This window comes from Neodiprion fabricii, chromosome 3 (assembly GCF_021155785.1).
Source record: "Neodiprion fabricii isolate iyNeoFabr1 chromosome 3, iyNeoFabr1.1, whole genome shotgun sequence".
Lineage (NCBI taxonomy): Eukaryota > Metazoa > Arthropoda > Insecta > Hymenoptera > Diprionidae > Neodiprion > Neodiprion fabricii.
Window position 1 is genome coordinate 22,286,167 of NC_060241.1, and position 27,206 is coordinate 22,313,372.

Genomic DNA, 27,206 nt, shown 5'->3' on the forward strand with positions numbered 1-27,206 from the left:
CAACAGTGAAATCCGGCTACCCGGTTCCCGTGTTCAAAATTAAGCGCAGAATTTGATATGAGATCAAAGAACACCGATTGTCAACGACTTATGAAAACTTGAAAGAGTATATTTGTTTCCTAACGCTGTTTCGCCAATCGAGTTCGGTCGATTTTCTATCAAAGTCTATAATACCTGGAATTCAAAGTAGAGATTTAATGGTATTGAAAAAATGAAAAGATAAAAAGACCTCCAAGTAACAACTTCCCTTAGTTCACCTCGTAAATGAGTAAGCATAAATAGAGTAGGTGCAGTAAGATATTTATACTCAAGTGATCCAATGTCTTCCAAAGGTCTGAGAAATCAAAGTTAGATTTTATTTACACTGTGAACCGTGACTGTATCAATTATATACATATAACATTTTTAAATCACGTGGTAATGATTTACTGTCGATATCTATACGGTAACAACAATATCACACGTTACTATTCAACTTTCATTGTTACTGTTCTTGTTATTATTACGGTGCAATAACGGTTGTACTTTTTCTTATCACCGAGGAGTTATTATAAATATAAGATATACACATAGATATAATATACAGTAGGCTGATCAAGCTAATGATCATACCGACAAAAACCATATAAGAGTTTGTGTCTCTAAATATATGGATATATATATATATACATATATACATTAATCAATTAATCGTAAACCAAGTCTTCCAACGATGTCTTCCAGAATGACGAATAATTGTATATCATACAATATACTTTGTTCATAATAATAACAACAATAATAATAATAATAATAATATTAAAATGAGCCCTGTAAACGTATATAAAAAGTAGTTTGATATGAAAAATGCAATCGTACTTCACTGAGCAATTTCACTACGCGTCTATAAAAAATACGTTGGCCTGAATACGAAATAAAATTGGGTAGAAAATAAAGTATTATACATTATACCGCATTACGTGTCGGTTGTTTATAGATCGCCCGGTGGAATTAAAATATATGACAATTCAAACCCGTGAATGTAACAATCTGCATAATGAATTTGATTATAAGATTTTACTACGTACAAAAAAATAAAAAATAAACAACAGCTTAAAATTTATATCCAATAAAATTAAATCGAAAAATGTTTTAAAGAATGTAAAAATCAAAGTCATGCCATTCTTTTATTCACTTTCGAAATTAAAATTTTTAAGTCAAACGGAAAACGGAACAAGGAATTCTGAATTTTCGTGAAAATCAAGAAAAATTTTGATTCACATTGCTTCGTTTCTTGTTTCAAATTTGAGCCTAAAGTAAAATGTTACGATAGATAGCGAATCGGGTGTTTTTATAATTGAAATTTTTTCTTTTGAGTTTACAACGCGTAATTTAATTTGCTCTCTGAAATATCGATTGGTCAATACTACCGTATCATGTACGTATCTAAGTGTAAAATATGATAAGATTTAAAAACTGAGAAAAAGAATATATTGAGATGATTATTAATAATGTAACAAAAAAGTTACATTTCAAAACGTAAGCGATTAGAAAATTAATCAAATGAAATATTTTATTTATAGGTTCGATCAACTTTCATAGGTGAAATTTATTGTAGACATCATTCCATGACGGTCTATCCTCTGGAGTCGATCGGTCAAAAAATGGACTTGGTTTTTTGTTTACACCGGTACTATTATTCTTTCTCTTTCTTTTTACTAACATTTGAACGTACCACAAAATCCCGCTGCGTTTTGAAATGAAATTCATAAACGTTATAGCTACATAGTTATATAAAAAATTATGGTGTAAAGGGCTTCCATATTACAAAAAATATACGAATGAAATTTTATTGTGCGGATTTGAACAACTTCATTGAATCATATAACGTATACTGTATACAATTATATGTATACACTTTTATTGTTCAAAGTAGCAAACCTAAGCATACAAATTATATGTGCGTTGATATTAATTTTTAAAACATCGACAATAACGAACAGTATACATCACACATGATATATAGTAAGATGTTAGCTCCCGCTGTTATATAATGTCTTTATCGAAACAGTCAATATGTAACATGTATATGTGCAGTGTATCACGCGCAAATTATCGATACTTGTGTAAATGAGTATTATTATAAGTCTAGATAAATGAATCACGCATCTATATGTGAAGAAAAAAATTATACAATATGTGTGCGTATGCAGGTGATACTTGACTACATTTTAATGTGTTTCATCCCGAAATCATAGACAAGCATTTGAATTGTACAATGCGATTTATTACAGTTAAATTATAAACCTGACGCAATTGAAATACCGTATTGCATCGATTGAACTTTAATATTCAGTATATTTCTTCAGAATTGAATTATGAGAAGCTTGTTGTTCGATGGTATTTATTTGCGCACCTAATAGTTGCTCTGTCTCAGAAGAAAATAAGTATGGCCAATGAAGCGGTTAAGTGATAAACTTAGTCAGCTAGGCAGACAAAAGGTTCACACCTTTCTCCATACACGGTAAAAACATGGAAATTTTGATTTTAGTCACAACTCGAATGCTGCACGAATCATTAGAAGGATGTATGTGTAACCATTTCAGTGGTAATGAAAAAAAAAAAAAAACTTTCACTTGAGCGAGAATAAACACCAAATGAAAGAAAAGTCGGTATTTTTTCACAGTTAGACATTTACGAATAAACAGTAAGTGAGGTATTTCGTAGAAATCAGTCATGCTCCAGAAACGATAGATAGTTCTATAAAACACGTTTAAGCGGCGAATTATTCAGTTCACCGAATACTGTCAGGATGAAACTACTACAGGTACGTGTTAATGTTTTAAACAAAAAGTAGTTATAGTATTACTAAATTATTAAGTTGTATCGCACAAATTGCGTTTAAATTGAAAACGCCGTAAAGATTATAAAAAGTAAGCCCTACGTATTTTTCATATCGTTACAGAATATGATATACGTATTGCTGTTATGCAGCAGTTTCGCTGCCTTCTCTGTAGTGGCGAGAAAATCAGGCGATGGTGAAAGAGAGAAAACAGGTATGTGAGATTATTTTACGAAATCCCGATATTTCACACGGAATGTCATAATTTTTATACAGTTGTATGATAATATATGAAGCGAAGAAAGTGTAATTGAATTGTAACGTCAAGGATGAATGGGCCATGAAGTCTGAATAAAAATTTGATAAAAATGAGAATACCGTTTCGAAAATCTCCAGAAAAGTTATATATGCCAGTGACGGTCAATACGAACGAAACAATATCCCTATTTTGTGAAAGATATCGATCCGAACAAATTAGAACATTCAGAATGATCAAACTTTTGTGTTGTTGAACCGGCTTGTGTTCACTGTTTACCATCAAGATCTCCAGAAGTCACATGCGAAAAATTTACAAAATAGTTATCTCCAGAGTGGATAAAGATAAATTTATCTACGTGCGACATAACATATATCGAAAATTACATTTTCGCGTTACAACTGTACTTAATTGTAAAATTTCCTGGATGTTATTCCGGAAAATGTGTGGGAATCTGGTCAGTGAGTGAAATGAGCTCAAAAACACTAAAATGGGATAAAGAAGCACCGAAGTTTAACCATTTCGAACTATCTGATTACAAAACCGTTTCTCAAATTGTTGATATCGGCTTATCTTGTTCAAATTCGCTCAGATCCATTTCTATTACATATATGTATGTATGGGATGTTGTTTCATCCTTGTCCACTATCAACGGTGCAAATAACATTGCTGGAGATTTTTTAAGCGGTTTTTTCTCTTATTCTAACTTTATATTCAGACGGTGCTACCAATTCATAGTTAATTACTGGCATTCATCGTGTAATTATTAACTACGCGGATATAATTGTACGGTATTTATTTTCGTTTCAAACCGACGGTTCATGCCTATACAGTTAAGTAGCTAATATAAACAATAAGTTCAGATTACGGATAATATTCCAGCTGCAAATATCTCATTACGTATACCTAAAAAGTGATTAGAATGGCAATATAGTGTGTAGATTATACGGTTTAAGCAATTTCGCTATATGTGAAGAAATATTGCTGCTGGGAAGACTGAAAGAGTAAAATATTAATCTGTTAAAAAACGTACTTTGATTTGTTCACAGACATTTCTCGAGTAAAAATCAAGGTGTTTCGAGGACCAAATCAAGAAGAGATGGGTAAAAAATTCGCTTCATGGGGATTTTGGGTGAAGCAGCCTAGTGGCAATTAAAAAAAAGGGCTGAGCATTTCCATTAATTCCTTGTAGTACGTTTAAAATAGGTATTACAGATTGTATTTTTCTGATGATATCTGTTACCGCTGACATTGTACTACATTGTTTCAAAGTTTTTAAAATATACAATAAAATTATCAGTTTTAGTAATATATTAACTTTAAAACTCTCGCTCGCTGAAGCTCGCTCGGGGTCAGATGCCTAGTGTAACTGGTTTTTATGCTCGCTTACTAGTTGTCAGTATTTTACCATATGACATAGTTGTAGGGGAGACTGGGGCACGATGGACTCCACAAAAAATTCTGGTATTTGCTTCATAGTATACAGAATGAACACTGTCTTTGTGCATGTGACGCAAACCAAATATGCCCGTAACATTTTTACTATATAATGTTACAAATCACGTTTACACATCCATGTAAGTATAACGTATTGTGATTTTATGACAATAAATTTAGTCAAAAAATACCACACAACAATCAGCTAAGTGCTGAAAGATTTGAAACACTACGCACAGCAATTTTAGCTCTAATTGAACCGCGTTATTGTCATGTATTCCTATGTATACAATGCAAATCACTCACCAATTGCAATTTGTTGATCCTGGTCGTTCGGTTTCTTTTTCCGATTCAAGATGTTATCTGAAGCATGCATATTGGTTTGATGGTACCAAACATGACGTTTTCAATAATCAAACTTGTAAACTTGAAAATTAGTCCTGAAAGTCAAAAGTCATCAGGTCAAGGACCTGGACAGCCAAAACCACGGAGCGCTTATCCTGGAGGTAGAGATCCACCAGGTAGAGGACCTGGACAGCAATAACTTCGGTAGATTAGTCCTGAAGGTCAAAAGTCACCAGGTCAAGGACCTGGACAGCCAGAACTACGGAGCGCTTGTCCCTGAAGTCGAATTTCACCAGGTAGCGGACCCGGAGCGCAGGATCCGGGAGGTAGAGAACCCGGTACTCGAAATCTGCGGAGCGCGATTCTCATCCATCCGTTCTACTGCGCGGTTGTTTCCAGACTGAGGGATTCGGTTAGCTGATTTTCGTCTATATAGATCGATGACGTCGAGAAAAAAAAAATTTCGGTGACGTCACTTTCTGAACATCCGAACATCCGAATATCCAAACTTTGGTTTCGAACTTTAATACCATGTATGATGTATGATTTATTCTCTAGCCTTAAGCACGTGATGACAAATAATTATAAAGGTTTCCTTCGAAACACATTTCTATGACGGAGATTACGACTATATAGAGCTGATATCTGTTTGGTAGAAGTTTATTGTGGGATTTGGCCAGTGATTTGCCAGTATCACTAGAAAACAACGATTTTCATTTCACTTAGTTCAATTATTTATTTCATAATTATACCAATTAACTTATATTTTATAATAGTACATACTGTGTAAAGTTTGATTAAGATACACCCATAATTTCCATTACAGCTGTGTCAAACCCTCTGAAAAATTTCGCTCAGTAATTATTGATAAATAAATATTTTTATTTAGTATGTGCACTTCTGACAAACTTACTTGGATTGGATTTGGTCCCCTGGTACATAGAATGGATTGCACACTGCGTTCGCGTAAGCAGAGTGTAATTTTCTGAAGATCTAATTGTGGAATAAAAACTTGATTATTTACTTTTGATGAAGGCCAAATATGTATATATACAGAATACAGATCAAGTTTGAAATTAAATGTAATATAAATTTTTAATCGACTTCATACCATTCGTACTTCATTGTCTCTTAGAGATGCATTTGTCGATTGCAGTACAACGATGAATTTAATTTTGGTATTTGTAGCATAACCAAATCTGAAAATCATCGAATTTTTTGCCATATAATTAACTATATTCCCACCATAGGAGAAAAATTCTCCAGTGTACTTAAAAATCAGTGGCTTAAACGGGACCTTCGAAAAACGAGATGTAAATGAAAAGAACGTTTGGCAAAAGCATTCAATACATTTCAACCAAAGACAATCAAAATGCCAACTGCAAAATGTACACAAATATTGAGTTGTACGAATTTCGTGGTGAATTACATTTTGTGCTCCTCGGTTGAAAATAGCAATCCTAAAAAGAGCTCCCTAACATCAGCTGCCATCTTATTTCCAGTGTTTAATTTTTCTTCTATAATATCAATTGATGTGTGCACTTTGTAATGGAATTGTAAAGCCGCTGTTTCATCAGAGCAGCGAATATACTTCGGAGAATTCTGTAACAAAACTCACAGTGTAATCATTTACAAGTTCACGTTTCCCAAAGTCAAACATAGAAGCTTATAAAAATCATTAGAGACTGCCCGTAAACCATATAGCTAGCTTGCGAGGGGGGGAGAAGGATTTGATGAAAGACTACGTTAGGCTACATGTGAGTTGGTTCTGTAATTGATGCGGGTTTCAATGACGTGCCTTTGTATGAGGTACACTTAAAACTCGGCTTGATTACCACGAAAAAGGTGTGAAAAAATTTTTTCCTAGTAATAATAAATGGCATTCGTGGCTACTTTTGCTATTTGTTCCTCGGGATGTCTTGGTGTAATAAAAATGAAAAAAAAAAAACACTACTTGTTCATCAATATTTTTTAAACCACATGCTTTTCTGGGGTGGGGATATCTGTGAAATATCCACGATCAAATGATATGGAGCGATGGGGATGAAAAGTGTCCAAAATATCATTGAGACAACAGGCTTGGCCAGAGAGACCGAAGACAAGGAAATATACATGTAAAGCTACGTTTGGTCAAGGAACAGGGACCGCGAATGCTGTTAAGGACTATATTTGTAAGACTCCATATCCAGCTTTGTAATTCAGTCTTTATCCAGACTTATATCAGATCCGACAAACTTTGAAAAATTGTTGGTAATCGAAAGTATTTTGACAGATTTTGTAACCTGAAAAAATGATTTACTCACGTCTTTCCCGATCACTGCGACGCACACAGCCATCTTAGTGCATCTCAGGGATGTGAGGACATATAACAGTTTTCACCTAATTTGTACACCACGATACTTTTATGCGAAATTATCGAAAACACGGTCTTATCATTGTTTTATCAAAGAATATAGTTTTACACAGATGCACTTTATAGTCCGAAGTGAGTTCATTACTTGCACACATACTACCAATACTACCAGCAAACAACCGCCTCAACAAAATATCCCTAGAGATTTTGCTTTAAGTTTTACTACCTAATGCACAATTAAGGATTAACTGACACACGTCAAAATTCGACTTCAATACATCAGTAAGGAATGATTAATGTTCATATAGCACATGAAAACTTTAGTCTTGGCGAATATTAGGGGACTTTATCCAAGTGATAAATAAATTCGTTTAGACTATTTCAGTGACGGTGGCCCCTGATTGACCGTCTTTCTGATCAAATACTATGTTAAATACCTCGTTTGTTGGTCGATCATGGGATGTAATCTTTCTGATCTTCAATAATGAACCGTGGATTTATGAAGAGATTGAACAAGTTTGATCAGCTTGGTTCATGAAATCAGTGATCACGATCGTTTTCTCCATATTTTGTTCACATCTTCTCTATGCCTCTTCTGCAAACCTTCGGATCCAATTATTCCAGATAGGACCAGTTAATACTAGAACTTCCAGACTAGTCAAAATGACTGGTTTTATAATTTCATTTTAAAATTCCCACTTCATGTCACATTTTTTCCCCGCAATGATGTAATGACTTTTACAACGATAACTAAAGGAGTAATATAATGAATTTTATTTTTGTTTTAATAGATTGGTTTTACAATTTAATTTTAAAGTTCCTGCTTTGGTAAATTTTATCCCGGTAGTTCTAGTGTTAAGATTTTTCCAGTGCACTTTTGGCAGATTTAGAAAAATGCTGAATACATGTATTCAGACTTTATATCGACATAATTTTACTCTTCGTATTTTCTCAGCTGTTCATCCTATGATACTGAACATGAGATTTTTTGAAATCTTTGGGGTTAACTTTGTGTTGAATCAGTTACAGTTTAATGTGAAACAAAGATTGATTGTCGGTCATTTGGTAAATTATGACTTTTTAACTTCTCTGTAATTCATTGCACAATTAAACCCTTGTGAATGTAATATCAATATTTGAATATCCTCATTGTTATTACTGATAAGACACGTTATACTACGTGGAGTTACATTATTCATTTATCAAACAGAAATCTAAGGCAGATTACAAAACAGTTAATACTTGTTGCTCGCAGATAAAATTTGGAATCTTCTGTATTCTATACGCTGCCAACTGCATTAATAATAGAACTAATATATATGAACCACAAGATATTATATATACACTATAGAAGACAGGATTGTTACAATTGTCAGTCCTTATCAATCGTACTCGACAGTCTTCTTAGCTAGGTTATTTGATAAAGTCTAAACTATTTTTAACTGTAATATCTTTTCTTTAGGGTTCGATATTTCCGAAGCATATAAAGAGCCTCCAATTCTTTAATCACGTACTGTCCATGCTCCAACATTTTTTCAATTTTTTGTGGATCATTTTCATCTTTGTTTTTCGTAAATATCTTTTTTAGGTTTGTACGAAAGTAAGTGTATCCCTTTGGATAATCTTTCCCCAAGTGCAGCAGCTAAAACAATATACATAGGTTGAATAGTACAATTTAGAATAAGAGAACGTAATATACACGATTAAGCTACGATTGACGAAAGAACAAGATGAAATAAAAAAACACGTCATGTTTATACGCACCGTTTTGTACAACTCGATTACTTTTGTTCGCTGCGCCATTATTCACAACTTGTTTTTAAACATTGTCTGTAGGATTTGTATCAATTATACCTCTGGACTGCTCCCAACTAGGCTTTACAACATACCTCCACGCTTGATATTCTGTTACTGCGCGACAATTCAACCTACTGATCTTGGGTTCAGAGTGTTCAGAGTGCACTGTTTCGACAAAGCTCGGAGGTTCTCGGATTTGTTCGGATATTTGGAGTCGGCGACGCTAGTGAAAATTGGACAACTGGGATGCCTTCCGAAATACACTTATCACGCCAACTTTAAATACATGGGACGGCACCATCGCGTCCAGTCCCAGACCGCAGTCGCAGTCAATGACGGCACGGATTTCATGACGTCACTGACGGGCGGTAGTGAGCTGTCGGACGATTTGGGAACGCGGTTGTCAGTGCTTGCAGTACTGGAAGTATATTTCCGAACGCACCGTTGGTCGAATTACGCGAATCCTTTTGACATTTCTAGCAGAAAGGCGTAGTATTTTCGACAGATAAAATTTCCTAAAGTCTAGCCGTTTCACGTATATTTCGTTTAGAAGATGAACAGATTATTTGGACGGGCTAAGCCCAAAGAACCGCCAGCAAGTATAACCGACTGCATCGCCGGGGTAAGAAACAGAAATTCTTAATTTATAGATCCGGATGCATGTAGGTTATATTCGACCTTGTACTGAATCAGCAAATAACTATGGAATTGCAGAAAATGGATGGCTTATTTACTATTCAAAGGATTGTTTTTGTTTAGTTACATGCGTTGTTATGTTTTCTATACATGTATTATACCTATGTTTGTCAATCTTGGCCTATTTTTTATACTGGTTCATTATTTACAAACCCAATTTCGCGTCTACAATTTTGCAAACATATCAGATTGGATTCATTACTTGTACTGTAGATATGTCTGAATTGAATTATTTAGCCGAAAATTTGTTCTGGAATGGGTTCCTGAAACCTGAAAAGAATTTGAAACACTGTTTTTTAATGACTTCGACCTTCTTTGCTGAAAAATTTGTTGGAAATTACCGAGTGCCTGCTGAAAGTAGATAGTCTAGTCTTTGAATCGGTTTCAAAGATTTGTAAGGATTGTAAGATTTATGATTAAAAACAGGTGGACAGCAGAGCTGATTCAGCAGAAAAAAAAATAGCACGCTTAGATGCAGAATTAAAGAAGTATAAAGATCAGATGGCAAAGATGAGAGAAGGGCCGGCTAAAAATGCCGTGAAAGCAAAAGCCCTGAGAGTTTTGAAACAGCGTAAAATGTATGAATCCCAAGTAGATAATCTGAGACAGCAGGCATTTAACATGGAACAGGCCAATTATGCCACTCAAACTCTTAAAGACACACAATCAACTGTCGTAGCTATGAAACAAGGCGTTAAACAAATGCAGAAGGAGTTCAAACACATCAATATAGATGATATCGAGGTATTTAACACGTCTTTCTTTACCTTGTTAAATTCAGCATTCTATAATAATCATTTCTATACTTCCTTTCATTGTAATTACTTTATTCTAATAAGTGATTTCCATTCTATAAAACTACATGACCCCCTTATGCTGGATACATCTTGGCAGTGTTTTTGATACTTCTCATATCTTCACAATCAAACTTGAAATCTGACATTTCATTTGTACTTACTTGTTTTAAAGTTTTTAACTGCAATGTCATTGTTTCCGAAAAGACGAAATTGCTATGACAAATTCACAGGACATGCAAGATGACCTGGCTGATATGCTATCACAAGCCGATGAAGTCCACGAAGCGATGGGCCGAAGTTATGGAATGCCAGAAATTGACGATGATGAATTAGCAGCTGAATTGGATGCTCTTGGTGATGAAATAGCCTTGGATGATGATACATCGTACCTGGATGACGCTATTAAAGCACCTAATGCTCCCATCAAGGAACCTGGAACAGACTCTGTCAGAAACAAAGTATGTGAAGCATTCTTCAAATTCAATATCATATTATTATCAACCGAGTATTCAAATCCATTGTTTCTATTTTGTAGGATGGAGTTCTTGTGGATGAGTTTGGGCTCCCTCAGATTCCAGCTAGCTAAGTTTATGCCTAACGTTGAGATTCACAGTAATACATACTTAAGCTAATCATTCTTACAGGGGCACTTGCAGGCACAGCACGCTGATCCATTTGGGTTTAGGGTATAAAAAATTGCAAAAAACAGTCTTCAAGAATTTTGCTAAGAAAATACAACTGTTTACTGTTAGTATTTGTATCTCTTAACGCATGCAGTATCTTTGCCTGTACAATTTCTGTCCTCTTAACATGAAAAATTTATTTTTTATTTCTGTATAGAATTAATTTAACTGTATCATAATCCACGTGTAAACAAGAAAATATAACAGCTAATAAAATGCTTGTATCTGCCGATATGGTTGTTCCAGATCAATTGGAAATTCCATTTGGCGAATCGAACAAAATTACGTTTATGTTATTACTATCACCTGCATCTGTTTACAATAACTGTAGTCGTGGGATGTTCATTGGTTGTTGGATTTGCAGTTCTATATATTGCTTTGATAGATTCAGAATGGATTCTCGGCTTTCATGGAAGTGATTTTCTTCAAATCCATTCACCTCTAGGTAATGGTGAGCATGAGCCTGCAACGCATAATTGCACCATTAATGTTCGAAAGGCTCCTAACATTACAAACGACAAAATAGTGTCCATCAACTCTTGTAATAATGATAATTACTGATTAAATTGTTGATTTACCTTTCTGCTGTAAAGTTTATCGAATTGTTGCACTATAACTTCAAGCATATTGGACATAGCTGTCGAGTTTAGAAGACACAGGAGCGACGCAGGATGTCCGAAAGGTGGTACGGAACATAATCCAACTTTCATTGCCTCTTTGCTCCATGTTGTAAATCTAGCTTTACTCTGGAATCTACAAAGCAATATAATCTCATCGAGTATGCTTGGATAAATTTCAATTAAAAAGTATAATGTTAATATTCAAAGTTACTTTTTAATGTTTCGTCTCATGTCCGTCAAAGAAGTGGTGCCTCTGACAACATGAGCTGCGCTTAAAATCACGGATCCGGGGCTCAAGGGATCTGTTTTTAATAATTGATTGCTTCTAGACCAAGCATCTGTAAATAGCTGATCTTGCATCCTGGAAAAGCAATTTAACGGCTATACAACGATATGATGTGCCGTTGATGTATGAAAAATTAATCAAATATAACGTACTTGGTACCCGGAATTGTAGGCATTGTTGAAGCAGTCAAAGCAATAGGACTAACACTGCTGAATATGTAATTTAACTTTGGATATGTAACAAGGTTTGTTGCCAATTCATTCATATCCATATTCAAGCTACCGGGAAATCGTGAACCACTAGAATACGAATGGGTTAATTATTCGAGTGCATTGGAAATTGCTGAAGAACTACCAAGTTGATCGCACATTTATACAACTCACCTGATATAATAAATCTAACACGAATAGATGGAGATGTAAGAATGGTAGTATCCTGAAAAAATTACCTTGTCAAATGTAAAAGCATATTAACAATAATACTATTCATGTCTTGGAAGGGTAGGCAACTACCATTGTACGAAGCTTGATCAATATTCTCCCTCTTAGACATTTGAGTATTACAAATTTCCAAGAGTGCCTTGTTTTCAACTGGAAAGACGCATGTGGCATGTTCTAAAAGCTCTCTTGAAGCTAGCAACACGTTATATGGAGCCGTTACAACATCCTCAGTGCCTGATGGAAACACACACGATACAAATCTGAAAATAAATCGAATTTACTAGGACAAGGAGCTAATCAATGGCTATTTTTGGCTTACATTGACTGGATTAATTATATCTTCTTTCATCTAAAAGACGTGTTTAAAAAAGATTGAAATGGATTTAATAAAGTCATTGTGGTCCAATTAAAATCACCATTGGTATGAAAAGGTTTGCCTAGTGTAAATAGTGTAATCACACTTTGAGAGTCCGATTGGAATCATGGAATAGTAATTACCTGTCAACACGAGGGTGACTATCTTCCAAGAAAGACAAAACAGCAGTACCCAGGCCAGAACCTGTACCACCACCAACGGAGTTTGTTATCATAAATCCGTGAAGACAATCGCATCTTTCTGCTACTCGCCTCACAGTTTCATCTATTCGATCACGATACTCTGTGCCATGAGTGTAATGCCCAACTGCCCTAAGATAGTGAATGCAAGATTTTTGTTTTCAAAAGTTTTTTGCGTAACATACATTTGAAAAATTATTACGTCCAAGAAAGAATTTATTCAACAGAAATCTAAAGCTTTCTGATGCCGTTTTAAACATATTCATCATTTACACTTGTATTGTTTTATTACTTGATTGTACAACAAAAACAGTAGTCTTACAGAGGAAAGTTTTAAAAGTAGCAGATTGAGGGAAAAAACAATGTTAAGTTAAACTAGTCGTTATTTTTACTTCTGGATACACCGATTGAAAATAAATTTTGCCTATTACCAGTTATTTCCAGATCCTGGATAATTTGTAACGCTGCACGTTTGATCGAAGAGACCTCTTAAAGGTCCTTGTCTGTATCGAGACACAACGCTATCCTCCATGTCGATGAGAACTGTCTATACAAAACGATAATAATCACAACAAGATACAGAGAAGGTATAAGGTCACTAGACTTTGCCAGAAGGTACGATGAATATTACCCTGGCTTTGACTTTAGCAGCATTGAGATCTGCTAACGTTTTAAACGACAAGTCTCCTTTGTTTCCAGGAACGTGGAAAAAACTGTGAAATGCTTCCGATAGCTCTCTTGTGTTTTTAACATGATCCTTTTGTGTTTTCAATAACTGTACGCTGTTACTAGATGTTTGAATTCCATACTCGTTTAATACCAGTGGCCAAAAAGCCGAGCCTATTTGATTTCCACATTGACCGACTGAAAGGAAGCCGTTGCGAAAGGTTAATAACTGAAATCTGTATTTATGGAAAACATTTTCATTGTATTCATTGGTGGATGTTCCCTAGATAGACGCAAACTAAATGAAAACAATCATGGCATGTTTGTCAATAAAGCAAACAAAATTCAATACATTACTCAAAATTTTCTCAAAATATTTTGTCCATATGAAAAAACTGATAATTGTTTGAACTAAAACTTTAAAATCTTGTGTCGATCTATGTCACGTACCTTGAACTGATATAAATTGACTCATTATTTATTTTCAGTGAATTATTTACACGCAATGCTTTTCCCAGTGAACAAACCGCAACCTACTTTGTGTATATTATTTTACCGTTTTCCTGTCCCAAGCAGAGAATGAAGATAAAAAAGTGCAAAATTGATAGAAAAAATACTGCTACTAATAAATAGTGGGTAAATTTAAGTTTGAAGGAGAAAATTGGAAAAATGTGACCGAAAATGAGAACAATACGACACGTGCTTGATATTTATTGTATGCATGCGAAAATGACAGTTGAAAAGTGAAAGGTATCAGGTGTCATCTGTGTTGACTCATGTCACATGGCCGCATGCGTAAAATTCTTTCGAGAATCAGTAGAAAGGTAAAAAAAAACTTTCAGTAAACGGCCACGATCAACGGTCTACGGTTGATTGTGATACCGCGATAAAGTAAAAGTCAGTCTTGTAGTTGATACGTCAAGTGAATTCATGCACGGAAAAATATTTTCGTGCCGAGGAGTGATGTCAATTAAAATTTTTTTTATTTTCGATCCATATCACTGAATGAAATGTGAGTAAAAATTAAGAAACTGTTATTTAGGCGGTTTAAATGCCCAGAGGCTAATGGGATCCTTGCCAAATGGTAAATTACTGCGGCTCACATTCGACAAGTGTTTAGTTAACGATTGTTCTCCATTTCTGGACTTGTTTCCAGTGAATACTAGAAGTTGCTAGATTCTAGAACAACACAGCCCTAACACTTGCGAGGTAGCCTAACCTCGAATATACACATATATACCTATACATATACGACTAAACGCAAGTTTTGTGTTGTTATTTCATTGCTACGAACAAGTTGGTACAAAATTTTGAGTCAACACATTCAGAGTAATTAACCTGAGCATAATAACTTGTCAATCACGTTACGTCTAATTTCTTTTGGGAACTCATTATCGTTGAAATATTTTAGTCCGTTAAGGTATTGTTGGCGAAATTTCGTCCCGGTACGAAAATAAAGGATTACACGTAAACTAATCAATCATCTCGACGCATAGCATAATCTGCTAAGTAATTTAATATCAATTGCGCAAAAATTTAGATTGTATACCATTACATGACGGAAGTATTTTCTGTCAAATCATTCAGTTACTTCAATCACATCACAACAGCTGAGAGGTGATAACGTAGCTTTTCGCAACAGCTAGAAACTGCGATTACGAAAATTCCATGTATTTTGATGCTCCCAAGATATTTAACCTAAAAATTCTCCATGGTTAGTATATCCATTTACGGTGTTGTCTACCATCTAATTCATTTAATAATGTTGAAAAATTTAATTCGAAACTCTGTGCAATGTATGCATGCATGGCTAGTGACTTAGGGTGACGATACCATAATTATGAGAAAAAAATTAAGATACCGTAACTACAATCAGCTGGACATTTTTATGCACGGTGTCCACAGATTCTGGTCATATACCGCTAATTATGAATTATCTGTAGATAAATGGCGATAGACTCTTCAAACTTGATTTATTTCATGAGAACTACTTGGAACTTTTTCTTATTTATCAGATTTGTAAAAGCTTCAATTTTATAGTTTATTTATTGTTAGTTTGTATTTACGGTATTAGTTTTGTGAATATTCTTAGGTTTGTTACAAACTTGGAACACCTTGAATACCTGCCGAATTTTCAATCATATCACAAGATGAGTGATTACTCAGAAATATCATTTAGAATTTGAAATTCTAGTGGGATAATGACGAAAACTTGAATAATCCATATCATCAATAGTGTAAAGTCCATTATTTTTTGTACTCCAATGCTTAATGCTGAACTGCATTTATATTTTGATTTAAAGATACTGTCATTTTTTAATCAAACACTAATGGAATATCTAAATCTTAGTACTCGATACTTTCATTTAAAAAATTTTTCTACTACAGGTATATCATTATCAAGAAATTGATTCTAAAAAATTTGGCTTCATTACAGTAATTGTATCGAAGAAGTCATTTTTACTTTTGGCATCTAGGAATAGAAAATAAGAATAGAAAATTTTGAGTATAAAAATTCATAAGAGCCCTGATTTTATCTTTATCATTTATTCGAAGAATTTATAAAACGACACATATTGTATATTTCGTTAACAAATTTTGTATGTTTCTTCGTTTCTAAGTTTCCTATTGTTATTCAGTTACAAATTGAATATGTCTTGCTAAGGTAGCTTAGAACAAAACACTCGACACTCTTGAGAACGCATTCGTATCCAAATTTCATCGGACACTCTGTCCAATTTACATTATTTGAAAGTAAACAGCTACAGTTGGTAATTTCTGTGATTTAACTTCGATCTTGAATGGTATACTCAAAACTTTTTATTTCCGTGGTAGGCAAGTTGGACAAAAAAACGGCGCCTGGAAAGTGAATCGCAAGTCATAGTCAGTACGTCTAGACTTGTAAGAACTAAAGATATGTTTTGCTGGGGTAGTACTGTTCATGGCGAACTTGGCCTTGGAGGTATAGAAGATGAGAATATTCTTGTTCCCCGTGAATTGGAATTCAAAAAGTCTACTCAAGTAGAACATAGTAAGTTCGAAACTTATTCTAGTTAACTCAATTATTATTTTATTTAGTATTTAAGGACATTCAAAAATAATATTTGTGAATATGTAAATTGACCAGTTGCTTGTGGTGAGAACTACACTGTTGTTATAACTCGAGATGGTCAGCTCTATTCGTGTGGTAACAACGATCATGGACAACTTGGTCACGAAAAACCGAGGAAAAGGTTACGTAAGTGCTGACATGTTAATTGCTCACCATATTAATGAATGGGAGATGAACAATTAGAGAATACTAAATAAAATATTGTTACAAGTCAAGATTATTCTATTGTTGTACTGTTTAAGCATTCATCCCAGTAATCAATCCTTTCATTAAATTTTTGACATAGATTAGATGTAAGTCACGAAATGCTCGTATAGTTTATTTAATTAAACTACTTATCGCACTATAAACTGAACTACATCACGTTGTGTTTCTATGAAACTACATTTTTTGTTCAGATCTTATACCGGGTCTGGATGCATTTTTATTCAAAAGAGCTGCCTGTGGCGCAAGTCACACAATGGCTGTTAACGAGTGGGGCCAACTTTTTAGTTGGGGTTCGAATGCTGATGGCCAGCTAGGTTTGTATTGAATTCGTGAACCGATATAGCGAGACACTGACAGTGAAGTTATCGATTCGATTTGATAGGTACTGCCAAAACTCATAGTATTCAACATTTAGGCTGATTCAACCTTTGGTATCTTTAGACTTTACTGATAAACCTTCCAAACATTGTCATACAACAAACAATTGAAGTCATTCATTTTGTAATGTTACTGAAAAATATATCTTTACTCATCTCGTAGGATTGAATTTGAACAATTTCGATGAACGCACTCCACGGATGGTGAAAACTTTAGGTGCAAGCGTTGTTGTGCAAATAGCTTGTGGACTAAAGCACACACTTGCACTAACAAACAATGGAGAACTTTATGCCTGGGGCTGCAATAAAGAAGGACAGCTTGGTATTGGTGGCGAATCAATTAAAGAATTGAAACCAAAGCTGGTCACCAGCTTAGCTTCTGTCCCTATGTCTTATATCGCGTGTGGTGGTTACCACAGCATTGCAGTCTCAAAATCTGGTAGTTTTTCAACACAAGACATTGCTTCTGTGTGAAATATATTTTACTCTCCAATCGTTTTAAACATTTCTACATGTATAGGTGCTGTTTTTTCTTGGGGCAGAAATATATATGGTCAGTTAGGATTGAACGATACTCGCGGTCGGGGTCTACCTTCCCAATTAAGAACGCTTCGTAATATAAAAGTACGATATGTCAGCTGTGGTGAGGACTTTTCTATATTTTTAACAATGGTACGTAAAAATTTTTCAGTACATTGATTAATAAATTGATTGAGACGAATTGAACTGTACTTGAAAAAATCGGCGGCAAGAATGGAACCTACGATTATATTGAATTATGTTTTTTTTTTTGTGATTAACCATGATCTCTTCTAGAATTGCATGAATATGGAGGTATTTATCATGAAATAACGTGAAAAGGTGTAACAGGAGAAGATATCCAAAAAAGGTTCAAACCTTTTTCCCTTATTTAAAAGATCGGTTGAAATAAGATCTGAGTTTACTGCACTACAAATCAATTGGTATTGGTTTCATTTGTGCTTGACCATTCAGAATGTTTTTGAACAACGCTAAGTATATATGTGAATATTTCAGGGTCTGATATGAATATTTGAATTATCATTCACATAAGTATTATAAATAATTATGCCTGAAGCAAAATGTTATCGCTTTCTTATTTACTTTGTGATCTGAATGACTGAACAATGCACACATTTTGCAGCTTGAATTTCCCTTTAACAAACATTCTATGCCATTTCGCTGATTTGGGAAATTTGCAAAGAGTGTTCCCAGATTTTTTCGATTGTTTGAAAGAAATCATTTATGTAATTGACTAACAAGAAGAGGTCGATTAGTTTCCACTGATGAAATTAAATTTCCTTGGGCAAGTATTTCGGATCGAAGCATCAATAAACCTTTACCGTTTAAATTCCTGAAATACCGAAGGGATTCAAATTTTGTAACATTATAACCAATGCGTCTTATTACAAATGAATCACTTTGAAAGATATAAAATTCGACAACTTATTTTCTCATGAATGGATAGTAAGTTATAACTCATTGTTTCAATATATATTTATTTAGTACCGGCTTACTCCTCTGAGTTTCAACTCAACTAATGGTGGATATCCAGAACACTTGGCCGAATATGTAGAGAATTTTTTTTTTTTTGGTTTGGTTGCAGGATGGTGGAGTTTTCTCTTGTGGTGCAGGCATGTATGGACAACTGGGCCATGGCAATAATAATAGTGATATTTTACCCCGCCAAGTCATGGAACTTATGGGCAGTACAGTTACACAGGTAAATGATACATAAAATATTGAAACTAATTTTTAATCCTGTACAAATAAAACAGGCGATTTTTCATGATTTTGAAGTACGTAACGTTAACGTAACGAAACATTATCAGGAAATCATTCCTTTGCACCCTCAGAATAATCTCGCAGAAATCGCGGATGAAACAAGAGTGTTTTCAAACCTTATGTGAGCTGTAATTTATGGTTTATTCCATCATGGACAATCATAAAGTTGCCAAATAGCAATTTCTTTTTGAAATGCTTCATGATATTAGCGTCACAAACTTCACTCTACCAATTTTTTATCCTCCTGTATTCTTGTTGCATAATCTGCACTCTTCATCTTCCGTTCAAGGTGTCCTGCGGACGACGGCACACTCTTGCCTTCGTTCCATCTAGAGGTCGCGTTTATGCTTGGGGTCTTGGCGGAGCTGGACAATTGGGTGCTCGAGTTTCTCGAAGTGTTTCCACTCCACAGGTGGTACTTGGCCCCTGGGTTTCGCCTAACGGAGCCGCCATGGTTCAACCTGATATCTCAGCTACTCCACATTCTGTGGATTGTGTTGTTCGACATGTTTTCACTGGCGGTGATCATTGCTTTGCCACTGTAACGCATAGAAAGGTAATTTGGTAACTGAAATCAAGTAGTTCAAAAGTACCAAGATCTAACTTCATTAACGTTTTTTAACTTCCCGTTTTTTTTAATAAAAATCAATCAATGAAAAGCATTGTTATTAACAATATCGTCAATCACTCCGCTGATGGTCTGTTTTACGGTGTCCACGATAATTTAAGAATAGCTCAATCCATTTATTTCAAATTTGATGACAATATTCTTCGATAGTTTATTCTCTTTGCCACTATCCCACTTTTTTGTTAACTATCAAATTTTTTCTTGAATACATAAAAAAGGATAGAAATTTTAGTTGAAAAATCGAATTGCAACTTCAATGGTCACAATTTTATCGAACAGAAAAGTAATCGAATGCATACAAACATACTTTCTCCAAATTTGAAGTAAATCGATTGAGTCGTTTTCGAGATATCGCAGACATTGCAAAATATGTCAGCAAATAAAATGAAGCTCGATTTGGGTACTTTTGAACAAAAGAAACCAGATTCGCATTGAACAATTGGTTTTCGAGATATAAACTGCCGAAATTCACCCACTGTTTTAGCCATCTACTCGTATACAGGTAATACCTCCTTATATGATAATTCTAATTTACACAGCGATTTTTTATGTTCATAGGATAACATTCAACCAGACGACTGCAGAATATTACCACCATCAACACAAGTACTGACAGTTACTGAGGAACAATTGGGAGCTTGCCAAAGAGTGCCAAAAGATGCATCTGTTGATCATGACCTTCTCACGTGAGTACAATCTTGGTGCATAAGCTTGTCGGCATTGCAATCAATTATAAACATTCGAAACGTATCAGTTATCTTTAAATTTCTTTACTTTCATTCGCTAAAAAGTTAGTAGTCAAGATTAGGTGAAATGAATGTAATAAACTTTGCATTTTACTTCAAAGCCTAGTATTTCAGCAATATCTCGTAATATTTTTTCAAAAAGTATCTGATGCTTGAATAGTATATTAATGATGATATGCAATTCAATACTCCACATACATCGGGTATTATTCGTCAATTCTGTATACTCAGTTAAACAATGTAGAACTAATTTATTCTAATTCAAATCTAATAAAGTTGACAGTGATTTCTGAGTTTGTGTTTTATTATTTATTGAGTATGTTTTCACGAATAATTTTCGAAACTCCTGGAATAAATAAACTCCTCGAAAAACCTGATTGACTGATCTGATTAATTGTTGAGTACAGATATCTAGAGACTGTATTCAGTAGTCAGGCATGTCTAAATGCATCATTCTTACTCGATGACGATGCTCATTATGGATGTTCAAGCAAACATCACGGTGTGGATCTTGATAAAGCGACAAAATTGTTTACAACCATTGCTGATCTTGACAACAATACTATCAAAGAACTGGTGAGCTTTATAACGAGTAAGAGAGGTAATAACTAAACTTTTAGAAAGCAAACAATGACGAAAGTTAGTTAAATTTAGTTAGAAAGAGCTGGCAAATTACGGTCAGGTTTCTGGGCTATATAAATCGTTTTGATGACATTTTACTTTATCAATTATGTTTTTTCATTTGGGAATTTAATTCCGCGAGTTTCTGCTAAAATGTTATCCTCATGTGAAGTTTCTTTGTACTCGGACTACTAATGAATTGATATAATATAACTGACCAATTATTTTTCAAATAATACTTTTTTTTAGATCTTTACATGTCTGACTGAAAGTCTGTTACCAACCCTAATGCCATCACCCCCTGATGTCGAATCATTACGAGTATATTTGGTGCTGCCTCTCTACCATGGCTTTGACGACCCTAAACTTTGTAATAGCTTACACAACCCGTTTTCTAAAGCAGTCTCACAACTAAAACCTGAGGCCTTAAAAGTCATAAGCTTATGGTGGAGTCAGGCACCCAAGGATTATTTTGAAAGATTAGTCCGGAGTTATAAATCAGTCGTTTCACACTTCTTGCAGCAGCCAAAAGTTGTAGAAAACAAGGTTTGTAATTCGATTACCATGTACCTTGTACCTTGTACAAAATTTACATCACTGAAAACGTTTATTATCATATAGAGTGTGGTATGGGATGCAACACTTCAGCTTGCTTTGGACTTTTTAAGATTATTGAACAAACTAAATCACACAACGGCTGATGGCTTACGAGTACCGTATACATCGTTTCATTTACCAGAGCTGTCTGAGTGTATCGACGTGAGAACTGATTATGTGAAATGGCTCACGGAAAAACACCCGTATGCAGTATGTATCTCATAAAATTTTACCAAATTTGTAACAATTTAAAAGTCTTTGAGTATAATAATTATATTTGATTGGCATATACCGTTATATTCAAACAAATACAGTTGTTGAATCCATTCATGGCCCAAAATTAGTTCAGTCAAACTCTGGATACCCAACTCGATTCTATGCTTGTGCCAAACTAATAGTTACTGATGATAATGCGCTCGGATTTTACTGACGAATATTTTACTTTTTTGTTTACAGTCCCATAAAATATTTTTCTGCAACTATCCATTTCTGTTTGATGCTCAAGCAAAGACAATGTTACTAGAAACAGATCAAGCAATACAGGTAAGAAAGTCATGTTTGTGTTTAAGTATTTCGTCTGAGCAATTAAATTTACAAATAAAATTGTTACGAATAGTACTATAAAATCATTTGTAATATATAAATTTTTATTAATGTTATCAGATGCGATCAGCAATGAACGAAGCAGCGACTAGAGCAATAACTCAAATGTTATTTACTCCTTTTCCTACTGGAAATATTAGTGCATACGTGACATTGAATGTATCTCGGGAAAATTTAGTTAATGACACACTGAGAGAGTTGTCCCAATATAACTCAATTGATCTTAAAAAGCCCCTCAAGGTGAGCTTTATCCGTATTCAAGTACTCGTATTACTAGGATCCTTTTGATTACTTTGTTCAATTAAAGAACGTGGACTAGTATAACAATTTTTTATGTGACTTCACGTTAATTATTACTTATTCAGGTGAAATTTCATGGCGAAGAAGCCGAAGATGCTGGCGGTGTTAAGAAAGAATTTTTCATGCTTCTACTTAGAGAAATTTTAGATCCAAAATATGGTATGTTCAAACAATACGAGGAAACGAGAACCATTTGGTTCAGTGAAGATTCCCTTGAGGACGAAGTGATGTATTTTTTGATCGGTCTTCTCTGTGGGCTAGTCATTTACAATTTTATCATCATTGATTTACCATTTCCACTCGCTTTGTACAAAAAGTTGTTACAAGAACCTGTTGGACTTGCTGATGTTAAAGACATGTCTCCTGTTCTGGCTAAGTAAGTACCGAGTTCTTTATTTTTATCGTGTTGTATTCACGTGTTGCTTTATTATAGTTTTAAATTGAAATGTGTTCCGTTTTTTCTTCACACATAGGTGCGAAATTCAATGTATATCGATCATAATATTTGTATTTTTCAAAATATGAAAGCAGCGAAGTTGCGGCTTGAATTCTTTCTTTCACAATCTGAAGTAGAATTTTGTATTGAATCAGTTAGTCTTTGATTATAGAATCTAATATAATATACAAATTATACTTACAGGAGTTTACAAGATGTCCTGGATTACAATGAACCAGATTTAGAAGAGGTATTTTGTTTGCATTTTGAAGTGACGAGAGAAGTTTTTGGTGAACAAAGAATTTATGAATTAATCACAAATGGTAGTAACGTTCCTGTTACATTAGAGAACAAGTAAGTTGTATTTCGTCTTATACTCAGTACATTAGAAAAGTATATTCCAATCAACTTACATTATTTTTCAGGCAAGAGTTCGTCGATTTATATGTAGACTACCTGCTCAACAAATCAGTAGATTCGCATTTCCAAGCATTTTATCAAGGATTTCACAAAGTATGTGGAGGACGCGTTCTAGAATTATTCCACAGCCACGAATTAATGGCCGTCATTGTTGGTAATGAAAATTACGATTGGGATGAGCTGGAAAAAAATGCAGTTTACAAAAATGGCTACACTAAGAATGATCCTACAATTGAAATGTTCTGGAAAGTTTTTCATGAACTTTCTTTAGAAGAGAAGAAGAAATTCCTATTATTTTTAACGGGTAGTGACAGGATACCCATACAAGGCATGAAAGCTATCAAAGTAAGTTCGGCGTGTATTTCTTATATTTTTAGATCTTACGCTGCAAGTTCTGCTCTGATCTGTTACTTCGTTTCAGATAACAATTCAGCCGATGTCAGATGACCGATTTTTGCCAGTAGCCCATACGTGTTTTGATCTGTTAGATTTACCTCGGTACCAAACGCGAGAAAGATTACGTTACAAACTTCTCCAGGCTATCCAGCAGACCCAGGGATTCTCGTTGGTCTAGGATTTCATGTAATGATTGCGACTAACGGTAATGAATGTCTGCAGAAGTAGTAATCATGATCGTCAGCTTGCAGAAATTTGAATCAGTAACAATTGAAAAAGTACGTTTCTGAAAGAAAGATGCGGTCAAAGCGATGTTATTTTGTAGCTATTATTGATTGTGGTTTTACGTCAAAGGTTTTCTGGGACTCACTTATAACCATATATGCATAAAGGATTTGTTATATCGGATTTGTTTTAGCACACTAAAGATAAATTTTGTCAAATTTCTGTAGCAAAATATTTCAAACAGAACAGCTTTAACTCGGGAGTTGATTTTTCAGAACAGGATCGATCAAAATACAGTAAAAGTAAACAGTCACGTCGTTTGCTTTTTTTTAATCCGAATTCATTCCTTCGACCTACCCGCGTCTTTCACAATGTTATTATTAATCAGGAACCATATTTAAACAGCACGGAAATGATGTTTTTCACTGTTCGAGTTATGCAGAATAAAAAGTTAAATAAAAAAAATAAAAAAATATAAAACAAACGAAACTCAAAACAAATAGCTGGACTATCGAAATTTTAATTATTCATCTGTAAAGTTTGTTTTCTACGCGTATTCATATGCTGTAATAAGGCCAAATTACTGCTGAATATAGAGACGATGGCCTGGGGAATATCTCTGTAACCAATATTACACATTCAAATTAGATGGTAATATTGCAATGCTGTTCTTATTCGAATTGCCTACCTCTAGCTTCACCTCTGTCTGAAACGGTGATTTTATTCTTCTCGAAGATGTATCTATATTAAAAGAGATTTTTTATTAATCATTACCTCATAAAAACTTGTGACGTCAATGCACCAACAAAGATTCCATGTTACAATCATGAGGTAGTAAGAGTAACAACTTCTATTTTTCTATAAAACGATAATATTAGTGGTTTATTATGATTTTCAGCTTAACATTACTAAATATATTTATTTTTAGAGCAATTTTATATTTGATAGAAACGTGTTAAAACGATCTACAGATTTAAATATTTCTTATAGAGCCGTTTGTCGATCGACTTGTGTGTTGAAAAACAATTTTCTCGTACCATAGTTTCATTACAGTAGTTTGATGCTTTTCCATACGCAAGTGAATGTTAGTCTCTGGGAAACTTTAATGTTTTTCGCTCGTCATTTGCCGTATATACTTGATGAAAGTCGCTGTAATGAGATCGTGTTACAATAAAATTGTTTGGGCATCGATGGGTTGTTTATTAAAATTTTATGGAAATAGTGAATAATAAATCAGTGATCCCCTTTGCCCCTTTTTACTAACACATGTACAATGTGCGTATACGTAACTTTTGCGGTCCAAGTTTTCGAAAACGGTATTGTATTTTCTCGACATTAACTTGTTTCTGACATGAAAAATAATTAGCGCAAAATGACAATTTTCATGACGAATTATCAAGAAAAATGAAAATGCTGAAATACCGTTCTCAAGATACTTGGCGTAAAATCAACATAGCAGCTATAATTTCAATTTGGCTCAATGATCATTGGGGGCATTTGGTAACTACTCAACTATCAAGCGGTATTTCATGTAAAATACAATCATCGCAAAAGTACAACTGAAATGTGATATCGCAATCAACCAAATTCTATAAACTGAGAATTTACCTCGCGATATCATCCGTACAATGCACAAGTGGCAGTGTCACGAATAAAAAATTATCAGTCACTTTTTTGTTGATTTTACTCTTTTAATTTGCGTAATTCAGGTCACAGCCACGACACGTGGATTTTTCTAGAGCACGCGAACAATGATTTGAGTCTTTTATAGTGACGATTTTAATTGACTTGAAAAAAATACAATTTGCTAAGTTCACATCTATATTCATGTAACATGTGATAAAAAGATTTTTTGCGGGTGCTTTATTACTTCCACGGAATGCGCAGGATGTTTTTAATGCTTTTTAATGCAAAATAAATTAAAAAAAGGTATAATGTTACGATAACGTGAGTTAATGATTGAATAAACGTTATTGTTGATTTATACCATTGATATTATCTAAACTTATAATGCAACTCACCATTAATATTTATTATTAAAAATAGAGAAATAATATACGTAGAAGTGTGTGCACCTCTGATCATAAACAATGAAAAAGCTCGAACTCTGATTTTTGTGACAATTTCCAGTATAATAAAATCGACGATTTACGGTGTTTGAATTACCTGAAAAATTATTTCACTGAATTGTCAATATTTAAATTTTCGAAACGCTTTCTTGGGAAAAAAATATTTTTCCTTACAGTTTCTGTCATAGATCGAAAACCACTGCAGAATTGCACAAAATTCGGGATGATGAAGCTTCTGTTCATTTAAGTTTCGTAATTATGTTTTTGACTGTAATTCCATGGACAATAACAGTATGCGATACGTCGTAAAAAATTCTTAGGTGAGTTTAGATTGCTTGGTTATCAAATTAATTATTGATATTATCGTTATTTATATACCTTATCGATGCATTTACATTTTACTGTTGCGAAGATGTTTTTGATTCTTCGTAAATGTGCAGTCAAAGAGCCTTACATTTAACAACATTGTTGGTGATACTAATTAATAATAAAAAAATTTTAGATATGGTTATGTATCTTGTATCCAGCATCATGTCAAATAAAGATAAATGATTCAATTAACTTGCGCAACGAATATTATAACAAGGAATCTATTAATACACACGGAGGGAAACCATTATTTGAGTAAAGTGATATTCGTTTGATTCGTTCAACTAAATGCTATAGTCGAATGCAGTTTAAAATAGAATTTAATCAAGTCTTCGAATGATCATGCTGACTCTATCAATTTATTCAAGATAACACGGGGTGAGTTCCTTGCGATAATGTGAATTTTTTACGAAGAAAATGTGTGATTGAAATGACTAAAAATTTGATTAAACGCACCTCAATTGTTTTGTTTTTAAAATACGAAATGGTTGTATCGAAACAAGTTAAGTTTGTTCTAATTCATAATTCGATAATTCAAGAGTTCA

General features: G+C 34.1%; 5 protein-coding genes and 2 long non-coding RNA genes across 17 annotated transcripts; 3 read left to right on the forward strand and 4 right to left on the reverse strand.

The window, feature by feature from the left end:
* Positions 1 to 54: 54 nt before the first annotated feature.
* LOC124178118 lies at positions 55 to 4,344 on the forward strand. Of its 3 annotated transcripts, none has more exons than XR_006869745.1 (4): positions 55 to 2,587; positions 2,649 to 2,806; positions 2,945 to 3,035; positions 4,127 to 4,344. It is a non-coding gene; the product is annotated as an uncharacterized LOC124178118 (long non-coding RNA). The 3 variants fall into 3 exon arrangements; XR_006869746.1 differs by having other exon boundaries at positions 2,666 to 2,806; XR_006869744.1 differs by having other exon boundaries at positions 55 to 2,806.
* Positions 4,345 to 5,503: 1,159 nt separating this feature from the next.
* Positions 5,504 to 8,152, reverse strand: LOC124178116 (trafficking protein particle complex subunit 2-like protein). Its single transcript, XM_046561277.1, has 6 exons — positions 7,650 to 8,152; positions 7,163 to 7,238; positions 6,289 to 6,461; positions 5,971 to 6,058; positions 5,773 to 5,852; positions 5,504 to 5,699 (listed from the first exon to the last, which is right to left on the reverse strand). The coding sequence occupies exons 2-6, from the start codon at positions 7,193 to 7,195 to the stop codon at positions 5,657 to 5,659; spliced, it is 417 nt and encodes a 138-aa protein (XP_046417233.1). The 5' UTR covers positions 7,196 to 7,238; positions 7,650 to 8,152; the 3' UTR covers positions 5,504 to 5,656.
* A 316-nt stretch (positions 8,153 to 8,468) lies between these two features.
* Positions 8,469 to 9,285, reverse strand: LOC124178117 (electron transfer flavoprotein regulatory factor 1). The gene is made up of 2 exons (XM_046561278.1): positions 8,977 to 9,285; positions 8,469 to 8,854 (listed from the first exon to the last, which is right to left on the reverse strand). Exons 1-2 carry the CDS (start codon positions 9,013 to 9,015, stop codon positions 8,651 to 8,653), a joined length of 243 nt encoding a protein of 80 aa, XP_046417234.1. The 5' UTR covers positions 9,016 to 9,285; the 3' UTR covers positions 8,469 to 8,650.
* A 144-nt stretch (positions 9,286 to 9,429) lies between these two features.
* Positions 9,430 to 11,470, forward strand: LOC124178115 (charged multivesicular body protein 5). Its single transcript, XM_046561275.1, has 4 exons — positions 9,430 to 9,631; positions 10,132 to 10,449; positions 10,733 to 10,960; positions 11,038 to 11,470. The coding sequence occupies exons 1-4, from the start codon at positions 9,563 to 9,565 to the stop codon at positions 11,086 to 11,088; spliced, it is 666 nt and encodes a 221-aa protein (XP_046417231.1). The 5' UTR covers positions 9,430 to 9,562; the 3' UTR covers positions 11,089 to 11,470.
* Positions 11,263 to 15,429, reverse strand: LOC124178111 (tubulin epsilon chain-like). Of its 4 annotated transcripts, none has more exons than XM_046561264.1 (9): positions 15,302 to 15,429; positions 13,718 to 13,950; positions 13,518 to 13,633; positions 13,030 to 13,218; positions 12,540 to 12,791; positions 12,244 to 12,390; positions 12,017 to 12,166; positions 11,764 to 11,938; positions 11,263 to 11,648 (listed from the first exon to the last, which is right to left on the reverse strand). In XM_046561264.1, the coding sequence occupies exons 3-9, from the start codon at positions 13,616 to 13,618 to the stop codon at positions 11,502 to 11,504; spliced, it is 1,161 nt and encodes a 386-aa protein (XP_046417220.1). In that variant the 5' UTR covers positions 13,619 to 13,633; positions 13,718 to 13,950; positions 15,302 to 15,429; the 3' UTR covers positions 11,263 to 11,501. The 4 variants fall into 4 exon arrangements, with proteins under 4 accessions (XP_046417220.1, XP_046417221.1, XP_046417219.1 ...); XM_046561265.1 differs by lacking the exon at positions 15,302 to 15,429 and adding an exon at positions 14,856 to 14,984 and having other exon boundaries at positions 13,518 to 13,629; XM_046561263.1 differs by lacking the exon at positions 15,302 to 15,429 and adding an exon at positions 14,856 to 14,984.
* Positions 14,611 to 26,854, forward strand: LOC124178107 (probable E3 ubiquitin-protein ligase HERC4). Of its 6 annotated transcripts, none has more exons than XM_046561253.1 (18): positions 14,611 to 14,764; positions 16,588 to 16,783; positions 16,880 to 16,990; positions 17,263 to 17,385; positions 17,612 to 17,887; positions 17,969 to 18,120; positions 19,073 to 19,189; positions 19,541 to 19,807; positions 20,438 to 20,565; positions 21,033 to 21,201; positions 21,496 to 21,792; positions 21,868 to 22,053; positions 22,300 to 22,386; positions 22,507 to 22,686; positions 22,812 to 23,122; positions 23,387 to 23,536; positions 23,608 to 23,947; positions 24,024 to 26,854. In XM_046561253.1, the coding sequence occupies exons 2-18, from the start codon at positions 16,669 to 16,671 to the stop codon at positions 24,174 to 24,176; spliced, it is 3,162 nt and encodes a 1,053-aa protein (XP_046417209.1). In that variant the 5' UTR covers positions 14,611 to 14,764; positions 16,588 to 16,668; the 3' UTR covers positions 24,177 to 26,854. The 6 variants fall into 6 exon arrangements, with proteins under 6 accessions (XP_046417209.1, XP_046417208.1, XP_046417210.1 ...); XM_046561252.1 differs by lacking the exon at positions 14,611 to 14,764 and adding an exon at positions 14,768 to 14,836; XM_046561254.1 differs by lacking the exon at positions 14,611 to 14,764 and adding an exon at positions 14,829 to 14,961.
* Positions 19,071 to 20,474, reverse strand: LOC124178120. Its single transcript, XR_006869748.1, has 2 exons — positions 20,356 to 20,474; positions 19,071 to 19,790 (listed from the first exon to the last, which is right to left on the reverse strand). It is a non-coding gene; the product is annotated as an uncharacterized LOC124178120 (long non-coding RNA).
* Positions 26,855 to 27,206: the final 352 nt, after the last annotated feature.

Excerpts from the sequence above, each read along its gene's own strand:
- LOC124178115 (XM_046561275.1), top strand. The coding sequence starts at position 9,563 with ATGAACAGATTATTTGGACGGGCTAAGCCCAAAGAACCGCCAGCAAGT. Across the intron at positions 9,632-10,131 it reads TAACCGACTGCATCGCCGGG|GTGGACAGCAGAGCTGATTC; the intron begins GTAAGAAACAGA and ends GATTAAAAACAG. Across the intron at positions 10,450-10,732 it reads TCAATATAGATGATATCGAG|GACATGCAAGATGACCTGGC; the intron begins GTATTTAACACG and ends ACAAATTCACAG.
- LOC124178107 (XM_046561252.1), top strand. Across the intron at positions 19,190-19,540 it reads TGGGCAGTACAGTTACACAG|GTGTCCTGCGGACGACGGCA; the intron begins GTAAATGATACA and ends CTTCCGTTCAAG. Across the intron at positions 19,808-20,437 it reads CCACTGTAACGCATAGAAAG|GATAACATTCAACCAGACGA; the intron begins GTAATTTGGTAA and ends TTATGTTCATAG.
- LOC124178117 (XM_046561278.1), bottom strand. The coding sequence starts at position 9,015 with ATGGCGCAGCGAACAAAAGTAATCGAGTTGTACAAAACG. Across the intron at positions 8,855-8,976 it reads TAATCGAGTTGTACAAAACG|CTGCTGCACTTGGGGAAAGA; the intron begins GTGCGTATAAAC and ends ATATTGTTTTAG.
- LOC124178116 (XM_046561277.1), bottom strand. The coding sequence starts at position 7,195 with ATGGCTGTGTGCGTCGCAGTGATCGGGAAAGAC. Across the intron at positions 6,462-7,162 it reads TCGCAGTGATCGGGAAAGAC|AATTCTCCGAAGTATATTCG; the intron begins GTGAGTAAATCA and ends GTTTTGTTACAG. Across the intron at positions 5,700-5,772 it reads GGGGACCAAATCCAATCCAA|AGGGTTTGACACAGCTGTAA; the intron begins GTAAGTTTGTCA and ends GAAATTTTTCAG.
- LOC124178111 (XM_046561262.1), bottom strand. The coding sequence starts at position 14,227 with ATGAGTCAATTTATATCAGTTCAAG. Across the intron at positions 13,951-14,202 it reads TCAATTTATATCAGTTCAAG|TCGGTCAATGTGGAAATCAA; the intron begins GTACGTGACATA and ends GCTTCCTTTCAG. Across the intron at positions 12,167-12,243 it reads CCTACAATTCCGGGTACCAA|GATGCAAGATCAGCTATTTA; the intron begins GTACGTTATATT and ends TTGCTTTTCCAG.